The 24,263-nt window shown below is 37.2% G+C and overlaps 1 protein-coding gene across 9 annotated transcripts in view; it reads right to left on the bottom strand.

The window, feature by feature from the left end:
- Positions 1–332: 332 nt before the first annotated feature.
- LOC123319536 (glutamate-gated chloride channel) overlaps positions 333–24,263 on the bottom strand; it is a 31,397-nt gene continuing 7,466 nt past the window's right edge. Inside the window, exons 2-14 of one of the 9 annotated variants that reach the window (XM_044906565.1) lie at positions 15,338–15,439; positions 15,168–15,254; positions 14,229–14,317; positions 13,612–13,676; positions 12,812–13,032; positions 12,545–12,627; positions 11,167–11,307; positions 10,331–10,483; positions 9,190–9,404; positions 6,862–6,912; positions 5,578–5,706; positions 3,722–3,826; positions 333–3,192 (exon numbers count right to left, since the gene is read on the bottom strand). In XM_044906565.1, coding sequence (XP_044762500.1) covers positions 3,031–3,192; positions 3,722–3,826; positions 5,578–5,706; positions 6,862–6,912; positions 9,190–9,404; positions 10,331–10,483; positions 11,167–11,307; positions 12,545–12,627; positions 12,812–13,032; positions 13,612–13,676; positions 14,229–14,317; positions 15,168–15,244 — 1,491 coding nt within the window. In that variant the 5' untranslated portion in view covers positions 15,245–15,254; positions 15,338–15,439 and the 3' untranslated portion in view covers positions 333–3,030. Of the gene's footprint in view, positions 3,193–3,721; positions 3,827–5,199; positions 5,224–5,577; positions 5,707–6,861; positions 6,913–9,189; positions 9,405–10,330; positions 10,484–11,166; positions 11,308–12,544; positions 12,628–12,811; positions 13,033–13,611; positions 13,677–14,228; positions 14,318–15,167; positions 15,255–15,337; positions 15,440–24,263 lie in introns of those variants that run through there. The other 8 variants (XM_044906566.1, XM_044906567.1, XM_044906568.1 and 5 more) reach the window with 8 other exon arrangements.

Genomic DNA, 24,263 nt, shown 5'->3' with positions numbered 1-24,263 from the left:
AGTATGTCCAACGTACTAAACAAATTCATAAATAACTTATTCATATAAAAACAGGAAAAATTTACACATAAACAATATATTAAAAATTTCAACAATTCCGATAGAATATACGATAAAATGTATAAAATGAGTTGATTCACTTCAGCCCATAAAGATGGTTTTGTATTGCTCTTTATGAGAAAATGTACATGCTCAATCCAAAATTTCGCTTTAATTTTTTTGTGCATTTTTATCTGAGATTTTTCGAAATTAATTTGTTGACGCTTGTGAATATTAAATGTTTTTTTTTCTTAATAATAAAATAATTGTTGGAAATAAGAATTCCCAATAATCAAGACCGATTCATGATGAAAAGATGCAAACAATAGTACTTATAACCTCAGGATGTGACTGGATATCATAATAACAAACATATCTTTGGTAATATTAAGTTTATCAAATTGAAAATTTATCACCTATCGTAAAAGTGCATTACTATATGAGAAACTGTCCAATTATTTGTTGAATGGCAAACATCCCAATTATTTCGAAACGTTACAAATTTTCATTGGAAATTTACCTGAGGAATTAAATTTGTCTTTCTCTTTGGCAGCCCTTAGGAAGTAAAATTTTTGTTGAATAATTTCTGAGAAAATTTACACTTTCCACGTTTACTCTGAGGAAGATTCTTTGGAATAATAAACACATTTAAACCATAGAAAGATGTTTGAAAAACAACAATTTAAGGACTTTATATACATATATGAAGAATTTAGATAAGTAAAGGTGCCGTATCATCTATCAATATAATATCAACATTTTCAAATTATTACTAAATATTTATATTTATACATAGTCTCAGATGAAGCTCAGTCTGCATAAAAGCATGCGCTGAATACAATGTACAGAAAAAAGTTATCAGGATTTAACAATAATCACAAACATTATGGACCCAAAATTCGGACAGCGAATAATGATAAATATTGCTCATATACAATGTGAATTATCATATAAGATTATTGACCAAATATCATCTAGGATCCTATGAAAAATTTTTAAGCTACTTAAAGATGGGAGACCATTTGAATGAGAAATATCCTCAGGAGGAGGAGAAAGAATGAGTTTAGTACTCCTGTAAAATAATGACATATTTTTGGAAAAAAGTGCACACTTGGCAGTTTATGCCTCATTTGTTTCATTATCATTTATTTAGGAGGCTGAAAATTTTATATGATAGAGATGGTGATTATGTAACAACGTCACTAGGGTTGAATATTTTAGATTAAAGTGTTAGGTTAACCTAACATAACCTAACTCTATAATCTGTGGTTGATACAGATGTTCAGCCATTCTAGTGTGCGTGAACTATTCAATTTGAAATAGTTTTTGGGTGGACCCCACTAAAAACATTATTAATGTTGGGGTTTGAGAAAAATCATAGGAAATGTTCCATTGTGATGTCAAAATGTGTGGTCTTGAAAGTACGGGTAGCTGATAAATTAGTAAATATTCAATCTTTGTAACAAAATATTTCGCATTCAAATGGTATTCAAAGTAAGGTTATGGTAATGAGTAAAAGGGTGAAGCATTGGTCTAAATTACTTGTTCGTGTGCGTGAATATAAATCCTACAAATACTATACGCTTCAGCTAGAAGCTCCTTTCCGTTTTCCTGGACCTGTCTCGTATGGTATCACAATCATAACATTCATTTAGAATATGGATAATAATAAAGCACTCTGGGTGTTCTTCAGGAAAAACTATATTAGATTTCTCCGTATTTTCCTATCACGAGAAAAGAGTGATCTTTATTTTGATCGAATTAGTTACCTAGAAGAAGTTTCCGACAATGCCTTAAGCCGAAATATGATGTTGGTAATTCTCAAAATTGTCAATCAAGATCCCTCAATTTTCCATTTTTTCCAATTCTCGAAATCTAATAACTTCTTCTTGAAGATAATCTCTCGAATAAGTATCTCTTGAATTGCTTAATACTATCAAACAATATAAAAGTCTAGGGAGAAAGCTTTCGACCCTTACAAATCGAATATTTACAAAAATCTCATCAGTTACACGTTTGACGAACTCTGAATGATTAAACGAAAATTTCATTACATGTATAATGATATCGAAACAACAACAGAGATTAAAATAGCGAATTGCTCACAAATATTACACAACTAGCAGAACGCTTTGAGCAGTGAGTTAAGTTTATTCTACGTTATAAGAATGGAATGAAAAAACCTTGGCTGGAGGTATTCTTACACAATATTTCACGAGAAATTTAGGCGGAGGCGATGTAGTGTTCGATTGTTGTAAAAATTCCACTTAAAAACTGTTACTGTCAGAATTTTTATCAATAACATTGCAAGAACTAAGTTACTGAAGATGTAAACCTCAAATTTCTTATATTACCGCTACCATAGCTTAGCCCGAAGTAAAATATATTTCACACAGTTCAATCAATGTCAGGAATTCACATAAATTATTCAACCAACAGTGTCATAGACTTATAAATAAGCATTGAACTCTATGAGAACTATAGAGTTCAATGTAAATAAGTATATGCACAGTGTACAATAATCTGTGGCGGGAAAACATGTGTGCGTTCGCAATTCCGTGTGACATAACTACAGAGTACAGATTACGGAGATTCTCTGTGAACTGTGAAAATGAGTCAAGAAACTCTGTGATATACAAATGAGAAGTACACCGAAAAATACATCGCCCTTATAAGGAAACATTCGAAATTTACACAGCACTGAAATATCTCTCGAATCGTTCTTCGCGAAGAGAATATTTGGAGATTGCCGATCGAGTAAACTTAAGGAATCCTAAAATCAAACTTTCCATGTATTCGGATCGAACCACAGAGTTCGGGAGATCCCCCAAAAATTAGCACCTTCTCGTGGAAATTACTGAAGACAACCCGTAAGTTGATTTGTCGCTCAACAATTGATTGCTATAAATTGTACGAGTTTGTACGTTTCGTTATGAACCTTGTGGACCGCCAACTTCATTTCTGGCATCTCTTCTTCTTCTTGTCGCTCCCTCAGTCGTCCTGCTGCCTGCTGTAGCTCTTGTAGTGGTAGAAAAAAAATACCAGGAAAACGGCGTAGGCAGTGGGAAAAGTGACCCGGGCGATGACATCTATGGTTTTCGCCACACGAATCGGATGTGGGGGTTCTTTCTTTCGCACCTGCAATAAGCAAGACTACTCTGGATCAGAATCTATTTGGGGTTAGTCTGCCTAATGTAGAATGCCCGTCTATGACAGGTGGACCCTGGACAGAATATATACATAACTGAGCTCATGAGCGTTTGAGTTGATGCTGTAAATGTCATACTCGTAACATTACAACCGCTCATCCTAATATTTGAATTTGACAGCACCGTCGAAACTTCTGTAAATTTTGTATTATTCCATGGTCTTAAATGAAGTAATGCCGTCATCAGAGATCATAGAGTCTTTGGTCTTCATTTCCATCCGTAATAAACCAAACTGTCAAAATAAGTGATCACAGAACTACCTTATTACTCTTCCAGAAACGGTTCCCTTCCGAAATCCATTATATTTTTCATTGATTTGTCTTGATTTGATGTGTATAATGATTTTAATAGTCGAGATTCGAATCAACTGCTACTTTTTCACGTTCAAAACGTTCGTCGAAATATTCCTAACCCCCTTTGGTACTGTGACAACCAGCCCAGTGAGTATTCGATTAAAAATAAATGCTGCTTACCTCCGAGGGACAACTATTACTAGCGGTGTGAGTACAAGGACTTGGTCCGCAGTTCGTACAGGCAACCATCTCATTCGGTATTCTAGAGCTCCTCTTCCGATCGCCCTGTATACAAAACGAATTATGAGAGAAACTAACAGAAATCACAATTATCGACATTTTCTCCTCAATTCCATGCAGCATTTTCCAAAACACCTCTAGTTATTCTATAACAGTTAATCGAGCAAATATACCCTCGTTTGGAAGTTTTATCCCAATATTTGACTTCACGACATTTTTGAAACTTTTCCACGAGTATCAGTTTTTCGTTGATTAAATATTATATTCTACAACTGAGGAATATTTTAAGTAGGCCGGCTACTGTCATGCCTGCGACAAGGGAACATTTGGTGATTAATAAAGATCACAAAATAAGAAGATGAAGATGAAACATTCTCTGGTTCATCAGTATGACAAGCAAATAATTTTGTTTTCTAGGGATAGTGATTTATTACTCACTACATTGCCCCTGTTGCAGGAGAATGAGTAGACTTCTTAAGCTAAGTTAGAGAGTAAAAATCAGGAAAGCTTGTAAATTTTTCTATATCTAATTTTATTAAATCTAAATGCCAAACATGAGCTGCAGTTCTAGTTGAATAAGTACCTAATGATACATTTGCTTCAAATTCATTGTAAATGTTGTTTTTCTATTACCTACATTCAATGAATTGAAAGAATTAAATCGAAGTGAAAAGATATAAATCGTTTTTAATATGCCTTTGCTAAGCGTAAGCTTCGAAAAGAGATGGAAAGATCCAAAAAAAGTCACCAGAAATCATATTATACTCTGAAATTACTCGTAATTCTGACATCTTTAGTTTAAACCCATCCGCTATAAAAGCAAAGAGCTTTGTTTTGGAAATCAACAAATCGAGATTCAAAATCTCGCCAAACCGACCAAAACACTCAGTAACATATATAAAACATGCTATTATGCCGATATAGGAGACAAAATCTCTGTCGATTTATTGAAACTTCAACTATACTATCATTTTTCGTTGTATTAAGGTTCTTGTACGAATTTTTCATTCAATGTAGTTTGTACGATATTTTGGAATGAGATTTTCAATGAGATTGAAAGAAATAAAATGAGGAAAATGCACAGAGTTAGATGGTAGTGGATTGTTTCACTTTAGATTTGACTTGAATTTCTTTCGTTTTCAATATCTATTATTTTATGTTGTCTATAAGACTCTTCTTTCTTTCATTCTCATGAAATATAACACCAGTCCACGAGGAGGATTTTTTAAGTAAGAAATAAAATGTGACTGTCGAAGTCTTGGTGTAATCCACAATTTTCTGTTGGAATGTTCATAATTTTAGTCACAGAATATTTGACGAATGTTCTTCTTGAACATAAAATTAATGCCCCACGTATTATTCCGAGACAGAAACAATTCTTTCCAACATCCAGCTACTAACATTCAGTTTTTACTCACTAGTCGGCATTTTCAACCAAAATCCTGAAAGTGTAAATTGGAAATTAAATATTATGTGAAATCTATATGTGGTATGATGAATATAAGATAAGAGCAATGACAGAGTTTGTTTTACTCAGGATGATCTGCAAAAAGAGTAGAAATTTGTCGTGTTCTGTGAATTGTGTTGCAAATACCGAAAGAATTTCTGTTTAGTATGAAGACGACATAAGTTCATCAAGTTTTTTGTCGAATTGAACGCATTGTCATAGGTCTTCTGTCAAATTTCAGTTAGGAATGACAAACTAAAACTTATTCTGGTCAATGACTCCGCCGATGTTTGTCAATGTTATTTAGTTCAAATCCAATGACTGAGATTTTAAATCCAATGATACCTACGTTATATATACACAGAAAAATTGGAGGACAATAGTGTTTTTGGAAGGTACACACCATGATCGTGTTCAAACTTGGCCTTCGTAGTGGTGACTCACAAAACGAAGAAAAATACTCTTGTTCTATCACTTCCTATCGAAAGAGAAATCGATTTAGACATTTTTGAGGTTTTTCGTTACATCTACTTCATCGACACAGCGGAGGCTAGCGGTTAGTCAATAAAAAAGCCCTGTTAGTAGTTTATTCGCAATAGAATTTCAAAATAGAATGCAAACTAGAAGCTCTTTGTCAACCTGGGTTGACAACGAACGAATACGTTGTATTCGGTAAAGATAGCGTTTTCAAATCCATCCGAACGTTTTCCAACGGTTGGGTATGACAAGGGACTGCGTTCGGTCAATACGCGATACATCAAAGGGGTGTTTATTTCGATGTGGACGAGATTGGAATGTTTTCAGTCGTAGTTAATCATTTCCTGGCATCGATTGGCAAATTCAATAGAGTTTGCGTTCGCTGGTGAATAACATAACGACCAGATCATGTTATAGATGGAATACGACAAGGTTATGGTTTCTGGGGCTATAATTTTTTATGTATTTTTCCGAGTAAAATCGTTAAAAGGCTTTGGATTATTCCGATATTGAAAACAATCAACCTTGAAAACTGCCGTCTACAGTTATCGAGTAATACTCAAACGGAATTCCATCATGCAACATCTGTTTCTCTGAATTTCATCTACAAATTGACTCGACCAATTAAAATGTTAAAAGTATTGCAATAAAATTGTTAGCATTAAGATGAAAATAAAAAAGGAACATCCATGCACACTTATTCCTCATGCTTCATGCGTCAACTTTCAAAGATGGTGTTAAAAGCAGCGTGATTCTCGTTTCAAGAAAAATATAAACATCCTCAGCGAATTATTCCATCCGTGCAATGACTTTCACAATTCCATCAACATAAATCTATGGGTAATCAAGATTAGGAGTCAACGAGATGCATGTTTACATATATTTTATCTCGATTCCAGAAAAAGAGCGGGTACAACTTCAATGCGGTCAACAAATTTTGGTCCTCCGAGCCGGATTGTTAGGTTCAGGGTTACCAATCGCGTACACAAGGACAAAGCAACCTATTACTAGGATCCATCCGATTGAATTCACGCAAATTTAATCGATTGTGATCGTTTTGCGGTGAGTTCAATCTTATAGTTAGTTGGGAGTTAGCTGTGCTGGGTGCTGAAAACAAGGCTCAAGGGAGATAAAAGCTGAAACTTCCTAAGCTTACCAAGGGGCTGGCGAGAATAATGCCTATCCTGCTTAGAACAGCGGGCAGACGCTGTAACATTACATGGTTCAAATCTCAATATTCGATTAACGTGGTAAATACATGGGATCATATAGATATAAGTCTTGAATGACAATGATTTTTTTTCATCTGATTGTGACAGGTCTATGAATGGACTGACTGTATTCTGTCGATACAAGAGAATTCAATTCAAGACTTGAACTGGAAATTAATTGTTAGATCTGTGTGTCAATTCCTTAATGTAGGACAGGCTTTTTGGTATTATACTAATTTAATCTTTAGTTTACATACATATATGTAATTCGCCCACGTGATAGTTGGATAGTTTAATCGTATGTGGTGTATATGCTTCAATCAGACGAAAATTCACTCTTTTATCTATGAAAAATATTTGAGGATTGTGAAACACTAACTTTCGAAATCTATTGAAGGTTTTACTGAAGTTAGCAGATATTCTAGCGAAACTTATACTTATATATTGTCAGTACTGTTATATAATAATGCGCTGGATCGAGATACTTGAAATGGACTACCTAAATTGACCACTTCATGACAGATAGAACAATTTATGTCCAGTTCAAACTGAGCGTCTTTTTCCAAACCTTCATTAATATGTGACGAAAACGGAGTTTATACTTGGTTTATCCGAATAAGGCCATACATTATGCTCGCCTTGATGAAGAGACTATACACAAGATATTTCATATTTCAATATTCAACACACAACAGAAATATAGCATGTCTGAGATAGAGAAATGTGAGTAGCAGAAGATGACCTTGAATTTAGAGATTTTTTGAAAGAATCTATGTTTTTCAACGTTTCTTTTTTTATCAGTATATTTAAATATTCGGCAATTTTATGAGTGAAACTTCCATAACGATAGTAAGGATTTTTGGACACTAATTTGATTCTTCAACCAATTTTAGAGTATACGCCACGTTACTAGATCGGTGATTGAGTAGTTACGGCGACGTAGCGTAGGTCAGCAAACAGGTGACTACTTATTCCTTCATGAAGGTATGTGAGGTCGAAGAAGAAAATTCGATATGAACCTCGGTGAAAAACTCTCTTGTCTTGCCTGTTTGCTAGCCTCGGCTATGTGTACGCGACTATAATACAGAGTTTTTCGTCCTTGGTACATAAATAACTATTCCCAACTAAACCGTAGGATATAGATATTGTAATTTCTCTATATTTATCATTTTTTCAATATTTTAGGAACCGTTCTTAGTCCAAATAATGTGTAAAGGTGAACAACAAGACCTACGGAAGAATTCAACATAAATGGTGTTTCAATAACAACGCAAGATTTGAATCGCGCGCTAATCTAGCCTTCATGATGTCACATGTTGATAGAACAGTGATAAACGTTGGTGAATGCATCACTGTTGGTGTCTGAAGAAGTTTTTTGCCTGATTGATCAAAAATATGGTTTCTGTGAGACTGACTGATATACCAACCATGAAACATTGGACCTATGCATTAATGCATCTCTTGCTCTGATGTCGTGTATTGCATTCACCTACATTAGAACTTTTGGTTGAGATCTTTCTCTTCCGGAACTTTGGAAGCTTGAATTAGGCGCTACATCAATGAAATTCCGACAAAAGTATGCCACATCAATCTCACAGAAAGAATTGTTCTATACAGAATTCCATAAGGTCTATTCAACAATAAAATGATTCTTCAAATCTTGCGCAGCTACTGAAACAATCTCACACGGCTTTCACTGTTTGAATGACATGCACCGGATGCCACACCAAGTTCCTAAGCTTCTATGACGTCTCTACCTTCTAGAACTCATCAGGAGAACATGATGAGGCATCACACTAATAATCCACACGTGCATAACAACGAACAATTTGTGACTTAAGTGTCCTACAAATTCACGTAAGTACAAGACAATAACGGTGAATGGTGGAACAACTACATCTGAACAATGCCAAAGACTTATTTTCATCCTAATACAAACAATTTCATCGGCGTTCCTTGAAAAACCGTTTGAAAGTAAGCGAGTACGTCTGGAAAAATATTGGACAATTATTTCGAAAAAAGAATAAATGTAAAATGTAATCCGAGGGTGGGGATTTAGTTTCATTGAAATAGCAGAGCTACCAATTAATTTGGTGGAAAAATACCATAGGCACTCCATCCTTAGAACAGAAACGCTGTACAGACTGTCCGACCCTCATTTCAATATGTCGCTCAATGTCAGTGTGATGATTTGGTGTATAAGGAAGGTGTATGATTTCAAACTTTATATTTACACAGTAGATAGGAGGTTGAAGAAGGAAGAAGACACTTACCTGGGTGACTGGATTCTCGCCTGGTATATAGACCACGTTATGAAGAGGTCTCTTCCTTCCCACATAATTAACACACACAAACTCTAGTAGCGATGCATAAATGAAGCACATACATACGCCATCCCAAACATTCATCGCCGTCAGATTCGAAACTACCGGCAGGGTGGATCGGAATCCATTCGATGTTGTGAAAAAATTCAGCATTGTAGTAACACCTGGAAAATTTTGACATTAGTGGAGTCTATGTGTCTACAAAAATGACGAGCGCTCGAGAAATTGATATAAACCGACTAGCAGGCCAGGAGATCCATCTCTTACGACCGATTTTCCGTGAAAAGCCATAACGAAATAGATTTCACAAACATCGACGCTAGAAACACTAGGTACTCATCATCGCTCTGTGCTCCGAATCGGTACTACCCATCCCTGTCTGTGGTCGATGACGTTAATCTGTATTTGTTAGAAACGTCAGGCGGGAGATTAATCTATGGATTTGACATTTGCTTTTGGAAAAGCACAGAACACATGGTAAACGTAAAAAATCTCAACTTTCTCAAGCTCTGTTTGGGAATTTTTCGGAGGTCAGATTTCGACACGCATATCTCCCAGAAAAAACATCGCAGATCTGAATGTGATACATATTCTGAAACAGCAACTCTTCTTGTAATAAATTCCGAAATTTCATCGAGCTCGGTGCTAGCGTTCGGTTTTGTAATTCCTTTAACTGACCCCATCTTTTTGGGAATTGTTCGATGGTTAACTTTCGCCACGCGCATCGGCGTATCTCCCAGGAAAATCATCCTATTTCTGGATGTGATACATATTCTAAAAGATAAACTCTTTCTCTTGACAAATCTCGAAATTTCATCGAGCTCGGTGCAACTGTTCGGTCTTGAAGATTATTTAACTGACCCTGTCTTCTTGGGAATTTTTCAAAGTTCGAATTTCGACGAATGTATCTCCCAAAAAAATCATCACAGATATGAATGTTGTACATATTCCAAAAGAGCAACTCTACTAGTATTAAATCTCCAAATTTCATAGACCTCGGTGCAACCGTTCGGTCTTGACGAATTTTTTAGTGATCCCATCTTTTTTTTATCTATTTCCCTTGACGTTTCAATTTATGCTGAAAACTCACCTATCATTACTCTTGCAGGCACTGCATTCCATTCTAACCAGAATGTTATAAAAGAAGATGTAACTAATATTATCCCTGGTATGAACACCGTTGTAAAGTAAAAAGATCTATCTCTAGTAAACGTAAGATCGACTTCAAGGCAGCTGTAGTTACCTGTGGACGTAAATAGGGCATTAACTAAGACAGCAATGCGAATTCCTATTGATATTCCCTGAATATCTACTAAGCAGGAAATATGCTTCGAATATTCAGAAAACATTCCTAGATATTGTTGGAATTAAACTGGAAATATATAAACAGTGGTTGAATTATCGAAAGATATGTTTTTTTCTGGATATTCTAAATGATACACCATAAAAACTCCGAGAGGTCTTGGTTCATCAATAAAAATTCTGCCAGCGTAACTAGGGAAAAAAATCGATTGAGACACTATTTGCTTTCAACCACTTCGTGACAACCCCAAGAAAATTTACCGCCAATAAAACATCCCTGAATATCAACTAGTTTGTTTAGAACACAAACGAATGGCGGGATTTGCTTCAGATTACTCGGAAAACTGGGACATTGGGCCGCTTGTTTTTAACATTGTAGGCCTTCAGTGATATGCAAATGGGATTAGTAATGGCGTGTTCGAAAATGGAACTTTTGATAAATGAGAGAATGTCATAAATTGGCCTGTTTTATTCAAATTAAACGGGAATTTTTCATTATGTCAGTTTCAGTCAGAAACGTTCAGATAAAGTATACGAATCATTTATTTAAACACCCCAATTTCCTTGCGATAAGCCTATGATGAGGAGAAGTTGGTAAAACGGATCGGATTAGATTAGACTTACCCCTCCAACTAGATTTCACTGGACACTCTATCGTCTTGTTAGCTATGAGGTAAGCGTTCAACGTTTTGAGGCTTGTAGACTTCCTCAGAACATCTTCGTCGTTTTTCCACACGTATTCTATCGTGTTTATTTCATAGGAAACTGCAACAAATTGATTCGATTAAATGGAAGAAGACAAAGAAGATAAAGCTCACAAATTTTTCAGGCTGATACGCCTCTGATGTGGCTCGGGCCTAAATCACTATTAGTTAAAGAGAATGTTGAGTTGATAGATTTAATTTGTTTGATACTCAACAGAAACTAATTTAAAGTACATGCATGACATATTCTTGAAATCCGTTATCAGAATTATCATCTCCAAGTTCATGAACAGTTTACAAAACTATATAAGTCGTTTACGTTAGTGGTTTCACGTTAAAAGAGAGTCCCGTTCCCTCCATTTTTCACAGAACTCAAAGAAAAAGCTCCCAGAACTTTCCACTCTCCTGGACTTTGTTCTCAATACTCCATGACCGATAGATGAAGCTCGAACTGAAACAAAACGCCCAAAAACTCCGGAATGCACTCTAACGAGTTCCTCGAATTTATGAAAGGGAACCAGAGCCAGATTTCAAATGAGGCAGCTTCCAACGTGCAGATTTTCGTTTACCAGATGAAACAGAATGCTTTATAGGGGGGAAGGAGAAATAACTAGGCTTCCATCTAGCCCGTAAAAGATGAATAAATAATGCATTGAATTTGGGGGAGATGCTGCAGAATTATCCGTCCCATGTTATTCTGTACCCGGCCCCGGGATTTATGAAGACAGTGTTTGAACACGGCCTGCGTCTTTGGATTGGAGTTAATGATTAAGTACCAATTTTTATGAAGGTGCAGTGAATAGCGAAGGAATTGAAAACTTGAGTGGAATTTTGAAGAGGTGGCTTCCTTTTTAAGAATACGATGTAGTTTGGACGAAGGATCATTTTCTTCTGCAAAATCGTTTCAATACACTTCAGCACACCTTTTAGTGTGGTAGCATATGAAGAAATGAAGATTCATCTTGTTGAACAAACATTGAATTACACAATTCTACAGAATTGGCGTTGCGAGCTTGTCATGAGCGAGAAGTCGAAACATCTTAACGTAACTGTAGACTGGTTTCGGGATCATTGTCCCTCGTTAGTACAGTGTAGCGTTCAAATATTCCAACCGGAGGAAGCGGTCTTGAGCGAAACCTTTGCGCTACGTCGTTCTGAGAAATAATTTCAGTTCTCTGCTGCAATTTTTTCTCTCTCAAAATTCATATTATCTTAAATATTTCGCTGGAAACTATTATAGTCGATATTTTAGAGATTTTCTTTTTAAGAACATTTTTTACATGGATTTGAATACTCACTACTTTCCATAGAGAAAGAACAAACAGGATCATCGAATGGAAAAATGTTCAAACTGCCTTGGCATGATAAGATCAAGTGTCTCCTGAAACAAAAGAGTTTATAAGAAAAATGACAACGTAATGAGCACAATTTTTTTTGTAAATAAGAAGAATACATATACTATTCTGAGATCGAAGACTTTGTTGTCTTAGGTTTGGAACAACAAAATAAAACAGAAAAATCCTATATGAGCTATTTTTCTTATGCACAAGATTTTCGCCTCTTACCTCATGAGATAGTTGACACTTCCATTACGATAAATCCTTAAGGCAAAGTGCATGGGAATGAGGGGATGCTTGAAGTCCCCATGCATGATGAAATAAGTATCAGGCAGCCAAATGTCGTTGTGATGATGGATTGCGTTTAGGAACTCGTATCTGCTCTGATTTGAGTATCTCAGCCGAGGATCGTACCACTGCTGTTGCAGCAAGAACTCCACCTCGTATTTCTGTAACGATTCAATTCAATTATTCACAAATCGAAGAATGATGAACGAATCAATAAGACTTGCCCACCGTTGGACTATAAAAGCACATCATACTACCGAAAAATGTTGTTATACAGAGTAGACAGGTGTTGGAACTTCAGTAATTGCAACAAAATGATTGACAAGATTGATATGATTGCTTGAATAAAATAAGAGACATCTACGTTAACTCAATTGTTCGGAAATTCTCTTCCCATCCAAGTTCGAATGGAAAAATCGAAATGCTGATCATCATTTCAACGAATATCCAATTTTCAACCTCCATTTATTTCATTACTATCTCATTAGGCGAACAATCATTTCAATTATCTTTAGGTGAATCTCGAACTCGAAAATATCGATGTTGAAGTGAAAAGAATCTACATATGGAGAGAGCTAACCGGTGGCATTGTCCAAACCTGCATTTTTCATTCCCCCTTTTAAAGTAGATGCCATCTACCTATCGATTTGCATGATGAATATTTAAAAAGGTCGTGCGTATCGAACATACAATGAATTATATGTGTAGTATTCCTGTCTTTTTTTCGTTTATGCACTCACCAAGCTAGATTCGTCTGGAGAAGCTAGGCTGAGTAGAAGAACGCTTATGTTCACCGTTAAAGTGCCTGTAAAAATCACGAATATTATTTCAATCAATAGTATGCTTCTCAATGAAAGAGAAAAATTAAAAATAATTTGAAAAAATAAACAGACATACCTAATTAAACATTTTAAATATTGATTAGTATTCTTATATTGGTGTAGCACTTCTCAACAATTCGACAATTTAGAAATAGGAGTGAATAATATGCTGTTTTCCAATATAAAAAAGCACTCCTCAAAAATTGAAGTGGATATTCAAAAAATTTCTGACGAAGCGTCGGTTTGCATATCATGCGAAATATGGCCATCATGACATTTGTTATGCTATCATTGACAGTTGGTTAAACGAATGTTGAACAGCAATTACACGGCTTAGCTGACCCACCGCAGACATTGAAATTTTGACGGACATTTGGCGTTTATACATTTTAACATGTACCCAAATTATCCACTTCAATTTTTGATCGGTGTAATTGACCTATTCTCAAGAGATGCAGACAAAGAATCAGATAGCTCAGATGATAAATTCGACGCTGATTTTAACAAGCAAGCATTCATTATAACAGAAAACTCACCTTGAACTGGGGGAAGAAGTCTCTTATCATACCGTGTAGCCTTAAGTAAATTATCGAGTATTTCTTTGTCCGATTTTCCCTCTTCGAAGCTGAAAAGAGAATTCCGTTGTCAATTCTAAAAAATTCCGCAGGATAAAAGCTACAAATTTTTGTGGTAGCGTCAGAGCTGGCTATTCTCACAAGATGAAAAGCAACAAGTGAAAGAAGAATTCTTTGAGGGGATGACGTCGACAATAAGGGTTCCTGTGAATGCTCAGGCTATTTTTCAATGCTCTCAGGAGATGAGAATGAAATTTATGACGTTCAGTTCTTTCTTCGTGCTAAATTGCCAGAGAATGAGGTGATCATTCTCGGAGATGGATGAAGAATAGCGTTATTAGAAGTTATCAAGTAGGTTCACGAAAGTTTTTAATTTACGGAACTTAATTCGAGAAGGGGTGGAAATTATCATTTCTTAGGGAAGATTGATACTGTTTCTCCACTTCTTGAACACTTAATTTTTAGCCCTTTCAGTATTCCAGATGAAATAGATGTTCTTGAAGTTCCAGTTTCATTTCAGTGAAATCAGGTTGAGCACATATGCATTAAAGTGTTATTTTCTTCGAAGAAATTAACATTTTCAGTCTGCAACTTGAATATTTCAACTTCTTTTATGGCTGCATTTATCGTTCACAGCCCTTTCACACGGTCAATTGAAAGCATAGTTCAGAAGAGTTAATATTAGTTAGTTACAAAAAGCGGTAGTTCTGATGACTGGTAGTTGAAGTGACGTGTAGTTCAAATAAACAGCGTCTTCCGACTTATGCTTCTAAAATGAAATTGATCCAGTAGTTCAGTTCAATCGGTGTCTGGATACTTTTATTCGAGGAAAGTTTTTCATCAATATGATAAAAGAATTGTGTGTTTTCTTGATCTTCTATATTTTATTTTTTTACTCACATATCAGAAAGGGCCTCTGTTTGTCTTGTCACAAGTAAAATAGCAGCTGCAGGAATTAGCATCCAAGGCTGACCCATATTAAGACATCTGAAACACGAAAAACCGTGTATGAGATCCCACTTTTAATTTATGGAACTGAATTAGGGTGACAATACAAAGGTTCATATTACCTTTCAAAGGGGGCAATTCAGTCCTGATTGCGGTGAGCTGAGAGCTCACCTATACCAGTAATATCATTTTTCACCTGATACAGTTGCTTCTCCAACGGCTTCCTGAAAAAAAATAAGATAACAGTGTAACAAAATTTCGACGAGTAAGTTACATAAAAATTGCTAAAACGTTAAATGAGCTAAGTTTATGCCAGAAGATAAAGGGAAACTATGAATCTCATGGGAAATGATGGCAGTTCTGAGCCTCCATGTTCATAAAGGCAGATTTCCCTTACATTATCCGAATAGGGCCCAAGTGAGGGTTAGAGGGGTGGAAGTTGGTCTAGCTATCTCAAGTTTAGAATTACCCAGGAAAACAATCGGATGATTATTATGATGTAGGAGCTTCGACGGTGAGAAAGTTTGATACACGAAATATAGAGAGTTTGGACTTGTGATGTATTGTTCCATTAGAACTACGCTAAACCTTCGAACATGACAAGGGTGCAGGATATTCTAACCCTAACCTTCTAGAGCTTAATATGAAATCACACGACAAATCCGCTGTCATGGAATATTATCGTAGATTCGGTTTACAGTAGACAGTTTGTCCAAACTGTGTCACTATTTAATATAAATGTTCACGCAGTTTGCTCTAGTCAAGATCTGTAGCTTGCGTGCGTAAAACCAAGACCAAACCACTAGTAGGAAACAAATGGAAAGAGACGCAAGAGGATCAATGTTGCCATTCATGCCTAGATTCGTCTTCAATGAATCGCCGAATTTTTACCATATTAATTTAGCCGTTCCGTGGCTTTGACACGCTTCGTCACAATCGACCTTAGCTACACAGAGAACTATTTTTATGTGACCCCAATTTGACCCAAATAAGCTCTGCACCAGTCTAGTTGGGGTACAAGCCAGTAAATATCGCCAGTTTCATTATTAATGAGGTACCTACCCCACAAATGGTATAAACTGTAATGTCAACATTGATGATGAATCGATAAGACCGCAATTTTTTTCAACCCCGTTCACAGTTTGAACTCTGGGTTCTTGTTGGTTGTTCACCGATGACGTAGGCTCAAATTTAGCATACACTTGCGCGCGAAATTGAAATTTCATTTAGTTTTCCAGTCAAGTTGTCGGAAATTTTTTTCTGTAAGAACTTCATACGAAGTTTGAGGAAGGTTTTAAAAAAGAAATGAATGAAATCGGTTCAGTATTTTTCAAGTTATGCGATTACAAACCAAACAAAAGCTTTCAAAGTATCTCTTGTCTGGATGAGGCCTATGATATGTGAGTTTTAATTTAATTTTTTAGTACAATCATTCGAAAAGACTGAAAATATTCGACTGTCTAAGCCCAAAGGGAGATTTCATTGTCGACATGTATCAAATCGATACAAGGAGAAGGCATAAATTCGACCTTGGCCACAATTCCCGCATTCAAACAACAACAGCGGGATTCTTTCTTCGCATTCCATTAGTCCTCAATTAATTACACGCCCGCTCTAGAGCCTTTCAGCAGTTACTTATACACCCTCGTCTTCCCCCGAGCTTCCCCGCCAACAGGCAGATTCGAAACAAATAAGGAATAGGGGATGCGAAATTCACTTCCCTTGATGCCTTATGACGAGCGGGGAGTCGCCGTTATAAGGGCTCTTATCTCCGAAACGAGAAGATGATGCATAATTCAGGGCGTCATAATCAGCGAAGGAATTAACTACGTGTAGAAATAAGGGTGGCTTTCGGGAGATCATCGGAGGGTGGTTAACCACCGGTGGAAGCTTAATTTTCTTCTCGGCATCGGGAATTAAGATTCGAGTTTACACGGTCGGATTATGCCTGGTTTTATGCGAGAAAAGTCTCTTTCAGCGGGGTATTAAGTGATCAGTGGAATGAGGGATGATGTGTTTAACAGATTCAAAGAGTAACGTGAAGACTGAGTCGAATAGAATATGCCAGAGTATGAAATGAGTAATCATCAACGATGAGAGAGAGAGTGTGGAGGTAGTTTGATAATGTATGGATGGGAGGATAATTTAGTCACCACCATTTTACTCAGAGCACTGAGTTCACACGTCATTGCTTCTAAGAGTGCCCAAGGAAAATCAACTCAATCTAACCTAACCTCACCTAATCTAACCTAACTTAACCTAACCTAAGCTAACCTGACCTCTCCTGAACCTACCATCGACCGTGTTCGAAGGTTAGGTGAGAATAAATTGTCACCACAAACGTACCTACACAATAAAACTGCGAAGGACTTTGTATAATTAAAATATATCCTTCCTTGGAGCAGTATCTTGATCATTACCATCGTAAACAAAGAAATAGTGGGGAAACTTGCATCATTTCCAATCAGGCTCAATCAGAACTGTACAAGATATCGTGGTAATAATTCAGAGGCTAGATTCATGAATCGATAATAAGTTGCAGATATTTTCAAAATGCATGCGAACTATACATTACAGATATCGATCCGTGAAAGCTTCGCGTATTTAATATTCAAATATTACGCGAAATATGGAATAGAACCAAGGCTGTAAGAGGCAGCCTTTCGTGCGTTGGATTAGTTGGATTAAGCAGAGAAGGTTTGATTATCGAGAACTTCGAGTAGGTCTTGGTCGATTTTCTATGTTGATCTTTTTAGCATGGGAAAAACAGAGTTTGCCAATTGAATATTCTAGGTGTAAGTTGGTGAAATTTGAGTTTCGATCTAGGTTAATCCTGATATTAATCATCGGGAAGAGTAGAGAAATATCGATTAGGTATGGAAGATATTAAATGGAATTAGACGAAAGAATGAAGAAACTACATCCAGTATCATTTGTAAGATATTTAGTAAACAAAGATATATTATTCAGTAACGTAACCTAACCCAACACAACCCAACCTAACCTAACATAACGTAGCCTAACCTCAAAAAATAACTAAACCTACTAAATTAGGTTAGGTTAGGCTGCAAAACTGTGTAACCCGTTGGATCCAGACATAACTTTCGTATAATTGGAATGTATTGGAGTAAATTCGATTGTGTCAATTCAATCTGTACTTCACCATGCCTCTCCTGAGTGCAGTTAACGAGATCGAACACAGGGAGGAAGAGTTGATTTATTGAAGAACCGGAAAGAAGACATTAAGTTAACGAGACACTCGGCGGCAAAAATCGAAGGAGACAAGGGGAATATCTACGTGATAAGTTCGCGTCGTCAGAGATTCTGACGCTGGCTAGATGGAATAAATGGGAGGGCGATTGGAAGGACCGTATTCCTTGGGGGGACGAGGACAGATTAGATAATGAGGATTGGAACTGGGAAACGAACAAGACTGGGAATTTTCCGATAGAGAATTCCACAATTTGCATGCTGAATTTCTGCTCTACTACCAATCTAACCAAAGGGTTTTTCAAATAGGGAAAAATGTGTTCAAACGTTGAATGATTGATGAACCGTTTGCGTCCGAATCGTTTGAATTTGTTGTTCCATGTTCAGTTCCATGAAAGAGAAGCCTTCTCAATGGTCTTTCTGAAATTTTGCATTATTCAATTATCAACCAAACGCCCTGTTAAAGTGCAGGAGATCCCGAGACTTCCACTTATGAGACCGCCCTGTTTTCGTCTCCCCCCGGGTTTTCACACCGGAAGGAGAAGACCCATCTTGAAATGAGGGTTTTCTGTTAAAAAGTGGATCTTCATTATACCCCCTATGCGCAATGATTAAGATGGCGGTGTTAGTATATCCCCAATTTTTGGTAGATCGGTATTCAACGCTGTTGGAAATAAACCACGTTTTGTTCGTTTGAACAAACTTATTGACCACACACAGATCAAACGTGGCGAAAGGGAATGAGGATTAGAACCGGGAAACGAACAAGATTGGGAATTTTCCGATTGAGAGTTCCAAGGTATTTGCATGCTGAATTTCTCCTCTACTACCAATCTAACCAAAGGGTCTTTCAAATATAGGGAAGATGTGTTCAAACGTTGAATGATTGATGAACCGTTTGCGTCCGAATCGTTTGAATTTTCGTCAGTTTAATCATTTCGCTGGAATATGTTCAGTTCCATGGATAGAGAAGCCTTCTGAATGGTCTTCCTGGAATTTTGCATTATTCAATTATCAACCAAACGCCCTGTTAAAGTGCAGGAGATCCCGAGACTTCCACTTATGAGACCGCCCTGTTTTCGTCTCCCCCCGGGTTTTCACACCGGAAGGAGAAGACCCATCTTGAAATGAGGGTTTGCTGTTAAAAAGTGGACCTTCATTACACCCCCTCTGCGCAATGTTTAATTTGGCGGTGTTAGTATATCCCAAATTTTCGATATTCAACGCTGTTGGAAATAAACCACGTTTTGTTCGTTTGAACAAACGTATTGACCACACGCAGGTCAAACGTGGCGAATGGAAATGAGGATTGGAACCAGGAAACGAACAAGACTGGAAATTTTCCGATAGAGAATTCCAAGGTATTTGCATGCTGAATTTCTCCTCTACTACTAATCTAACCAACGGGTCTTTCAAATAGGGAAAAATGTGTTTAAGCATTGAATGATTGATGAACGGTTTGCGTCCGAGTCGCTTGAATTTTCGTCAGTTTAATCATTTCGCTGGAATATGTTCAGTTCCATGGAAGAGAAGCCTTCTCAATGGTCTTTCTGGAATTTTGCATTATTCAATCATCAACCAAACGCCCTGATAAAGTGCAGGAGGTTCCGAGACTTCCACTTATGAGACCGCCCTGTTTTCGTCTCCCCCCGGGTTTTCACACCGGAAGGAGAAGACCCATCTTGAAATGAGGGTTTTCTGTTAAAAAGTGGACCTTCATTACACCCCCTATGCGTAATGATTAAGATGGCGGTGTTAGTATATCCCCAATTTTTGGTAGATCGGTATTCGACGCTGTTGGAAATAAACCACGTTTTGTTCGTTTGAACAAACGTATTGACCACACACAGGTCAAACGTGGCGAAAGGGAATGAGGATTGGAACCGGGAAATGAACAAGACTGGGAATTTTCCGATAAAGAATTCCAAGGTATTTGTATGCTGAATTTCTCCTCTACTACCAATCTAACCAAAGAGTCTTTCAAATATAGGAAAAATGTGTTTAAACGTTGAATGATTGATGAACCGTTTGCTTCCGAATCGCTTGAGTTTTCGTCAGTTTAATCGTTTCGCTGGAATATGTTCAGTTCCATGGATAGAGAAGCCTTCTCAATGGTCTTTCTGGAATTTTGCATTATTCAATTATCAACCAAACGCCCTGATAAAGTGCAGGAGATCCCGAGACTTCCACTTATGAGACCGCCCTGTTTTCGTCTCCCCCCGGGTTTTCACACCGGAAGGTGGAGACCCATCTTGAAATGAGGGTTTTCTGTTAAAAAGTGGACCTTCATTACACCCCCTCTGCGCAATGTTTAAGATGGCGGAGTAAGTATATCCCCAATTCTTGGTAGATCGGTATTCAACGCTGTCGGAAATAAACCACGTTTTGTTCGTTGGAACAAACGTATTGCCCATACCGGAGTGCCGGAAGGGCAGAATGAACGTAAATCTTTCAACGCATCCAATTTGGCAGATTAATATACCACGGATACGCCGGAAAAACCCGACTGTTTCCACCGATCCACCGCCCAATCAGTGTACGCAAAAAATACCGTACGGGCGTACAGTTACATGTTTGCACATTATAAACTTTTATCGCCTCCCCGGGGAAACGGAAACATATTTCCCATCAACCCCGGAGGCGCCAGTCGTAGCGGGAAAGCCGGGAAATTTAGGTCACATTTTCCTCGACACACATCGGAGTCATCGCACGAACATTGGGAAAGCGTGGGCCTGAAGTTGCCGGTACAATCACGAAGATGCCCAGAAAAATATCTCGGAAGGATCTTCCTCGGGAAATGCCCGGTCGGAAAATGCGGAAAAGGGGAAAAGCGACGCTTTTCCGAACTACCTCAATGACGGGCCTTCTCATTTACGCGAGCTATGCCGGTCTGAATTTGTTATGATGGGGTAGGGGGATGTTTTCATCATTTCCTGGCTGTTTGCGAATACAGGTGCTTTTCACGTCAAACATGGCTTTCAGTCGGAGGGGAGCGGGAAATTGGGGTGGAAATAGGTAGAGACAGGCTTGGGGGAAATTCTGTTTTTTTTATGGAGTCAATGTTCCCTAGAAATGGAAATATCGTATGTTTTTTATGCTTTCGTAAATAAATAGGACGTACAGTATATTCTTGGGGTCAAAAGTAACACTTTTTTCCCTTACCATTTTTACCGAATCGGCTCGGTTTAAAACATACAGGCTGTTGAAAAACCATAAAAAATATCTGTGAAATTTGGGTACTTTGGCTGAATATAACTCTGTAAAAGATCCACGATGTGTAGTGTCACAGTATTAGCTAGTTATTCTGAAGGTAATTTTGTTTTTCCAGGGGTGGCACAGCTCATTATGAAAAGTAGCTATATCTTTTTATCAGAATCGAATCGGAAAAAATGGTATAGGAAAACAGTGTTTCTCTTGATCTCAAGAATCTGTTGAAATATTTGTACGAGTCAAAGACTCACCCTGTATACACTGCTCAAAAATTGAGGTGGAGAATTCAGGTAGGTACATGGTACATGTGATAATATATAGAGTGTCCCACGGTGGGTCACAGGATTGTTCTGAAAATTTGGGTACTAGGGCCTACGTTTCTGATCTATCTGACTAAAATATTTTCAATGTTGCGACGTTGCCGTTTATACGAAAAAATACAACAAATTTCAGATATTTCAGATGGGACAACTTTTTTTGCTTCTCTATCCCCATCTTAGTACTTTTATCTAGTACTTCCCTATCTCTTTTCCTGATAGTTTCGGAGATATTAGCGGTTTTGTACAAAAAATTGCCAAGAACATGGAAATAGAGGCATAGAAGAGGAATTTCATATTTTACGCAGCTGAAATTTCAAAAATAGATCACTCACAACTTGAGGATAGGTTTCGTGTGGAAAAATGTTGATTTGTGATATATAGGGTGTTCCAAAATTCTTCTTCTTGTCACTCAATACAAAAATGGCAAAAAGTTGATGTTCCTATATGAAAACCTCATGGTTTCGGAAATATAGTCAGATTCCTATTCACTTCAATTCACGTTGAAGCACTTCATAGAAAAAACAACGGTTTCGGGTTTTACTCTGCATCAAATCCCCAAGGATCACTTTCGAGCTACTGTTTATCGACACTTACACCCCCTACCATAATATCGGCTCTAAAATTCTACGTTGAAGGCGTAACCGACAAAGGAAGGGAATAAAGAAGACCACAATTCCGGCGATACTTATCTCGATGGTTCTCATTCTTAGCACGTCTGAAGAGCAGAGAAAAGAACAAGAGTGGGAACGTTATTGCACGATAATCTTTCTGGGATCTCTTTTCCGCTTTTACCTGATTGGAAAACAAGTAATGTGTTTTTAAAGGGCTTAAGAGGTATTTTTATTTGATCCATCTTCATTCACAATATAGCTTCGACATTTATACATCTGATAGTTTCCGATGCCATAGGACAATATATTTTTCATTGTGCCCAAATAGCCAGTCTTCATTTCTATGGTTAACAACAGTTTTCATCACCAGTTGATGTTCAGAATTACAGAAGAAGGTACCAAATAATTCAGTTCAACTGATTGTGATTGCTTAATTTGTGTCCATTGAAAATCCTCCAATGTCCAACTTTCATTTAAATCCACAAATCAGATTGTCTGACTCATAACGTCAAAGTCTGAATAAACCTGAGACTTGGCAATAGTTCCTCCATGTGTGAATTTATCTATTATTCTCATTTCACTGTTTCACCTGAAATACCTATATGCCTTCGAAACAATTGGAAACTCTATGCTGCGGAAATGAAAAGCCAAACTCCTCCTGACTTCCTCCAATATATGACCTGACAGAAAAGGCAATTTGTCACTGGAATGAATTATGCTGTCGATGATACAGCAACTCCTAATGAATGAAGTGGATCGTTCCTTCTGTGAGGTTGTTTGTTCGTTTCCCTGAATTAGGTTATATTTGGAACACGGGCATGTTTGTTGAATTGTGTCCGAAGCTTCCACAAAATATGTAAGCATGCCAACTCTAACATTACAAGAATAATCAATACCTTCTCACCTGCCGTTTGAACTCAGTCCATGTGTTATGCTGGATACAATACTCTTCTGCACTTTTGGAACTCAGAGATTAAAACGACAGAGAAAGCTCTGAAATGACAATAACGCCTTCAAAATATATTTAGGTCATAATAATAAAAAAAGGCATTATACTGACGAAACAGTCAATATAACGAAATTTGTAATGAATAAAAAGAATGCTTTACACCAGGGGGGCTTTCGTAGGAACGAAACTGAACAGCATTTTCCACTGAAAATAAGTGCTCAACAAACAAACATTATAGCACTCTCATAAATCATATTTCCATTGGCGAAAGGAATGGATAAGAGCGAAAAGTTTCTTGCTTTGCTCTAGTATACGTCAGGAGGGAATAGATTGTCATATACGTGTGACACATGCAGAAGATCGATATCATTTCCTTGTCACACGGCAAGGGTCCCCCAGCTGTGCGAAAAATGGGTATGAATGCGGAAGATAAATATGAAAACGTCGAGAGATCACAGAGTGACGTTTCAGTTCTTCTTCCCTAGAGTTATGAATAAGGGACACCACTGCATATAAACATAAGGGTAGTCAATAGAATCGAAAGTAGAAATTCTGAATCCAAAAAGTTTCCCAAACTCCTGATTATTAGGGCGAGCTAGAACAAAAAGAACGTGAAAGTTTTGATCCTGAATGAAAACATGGACAACTTTCCAATAAAGCTTCGGAAACGTGTGGGAGTTACCTATTGTCCAGACGAATAAACAACCAGTTAGTCGATAGAAATACACTTGCGAATCTAGATGAACGC

The sequence above is a fragment of the Coccinella septempunctata genome, chromosome 8 (assembly GCF_907165205.1).
Source record: "Coccinella septempunctata chromosome 8, icCocSept1.1, whole genome shotgun sequence".
Classification (NCBI taxonomy): Eukaryota; Metazoa; Arthropoda; class Insecta; order Coleoptera; family Coccinellidae; genus Coccinella; species Coccinella septempunctata.
Note: the sequence above shows the minus strand (reverse complement) of the source record. Positions and strands in the feature narration are given on the sequence as shown.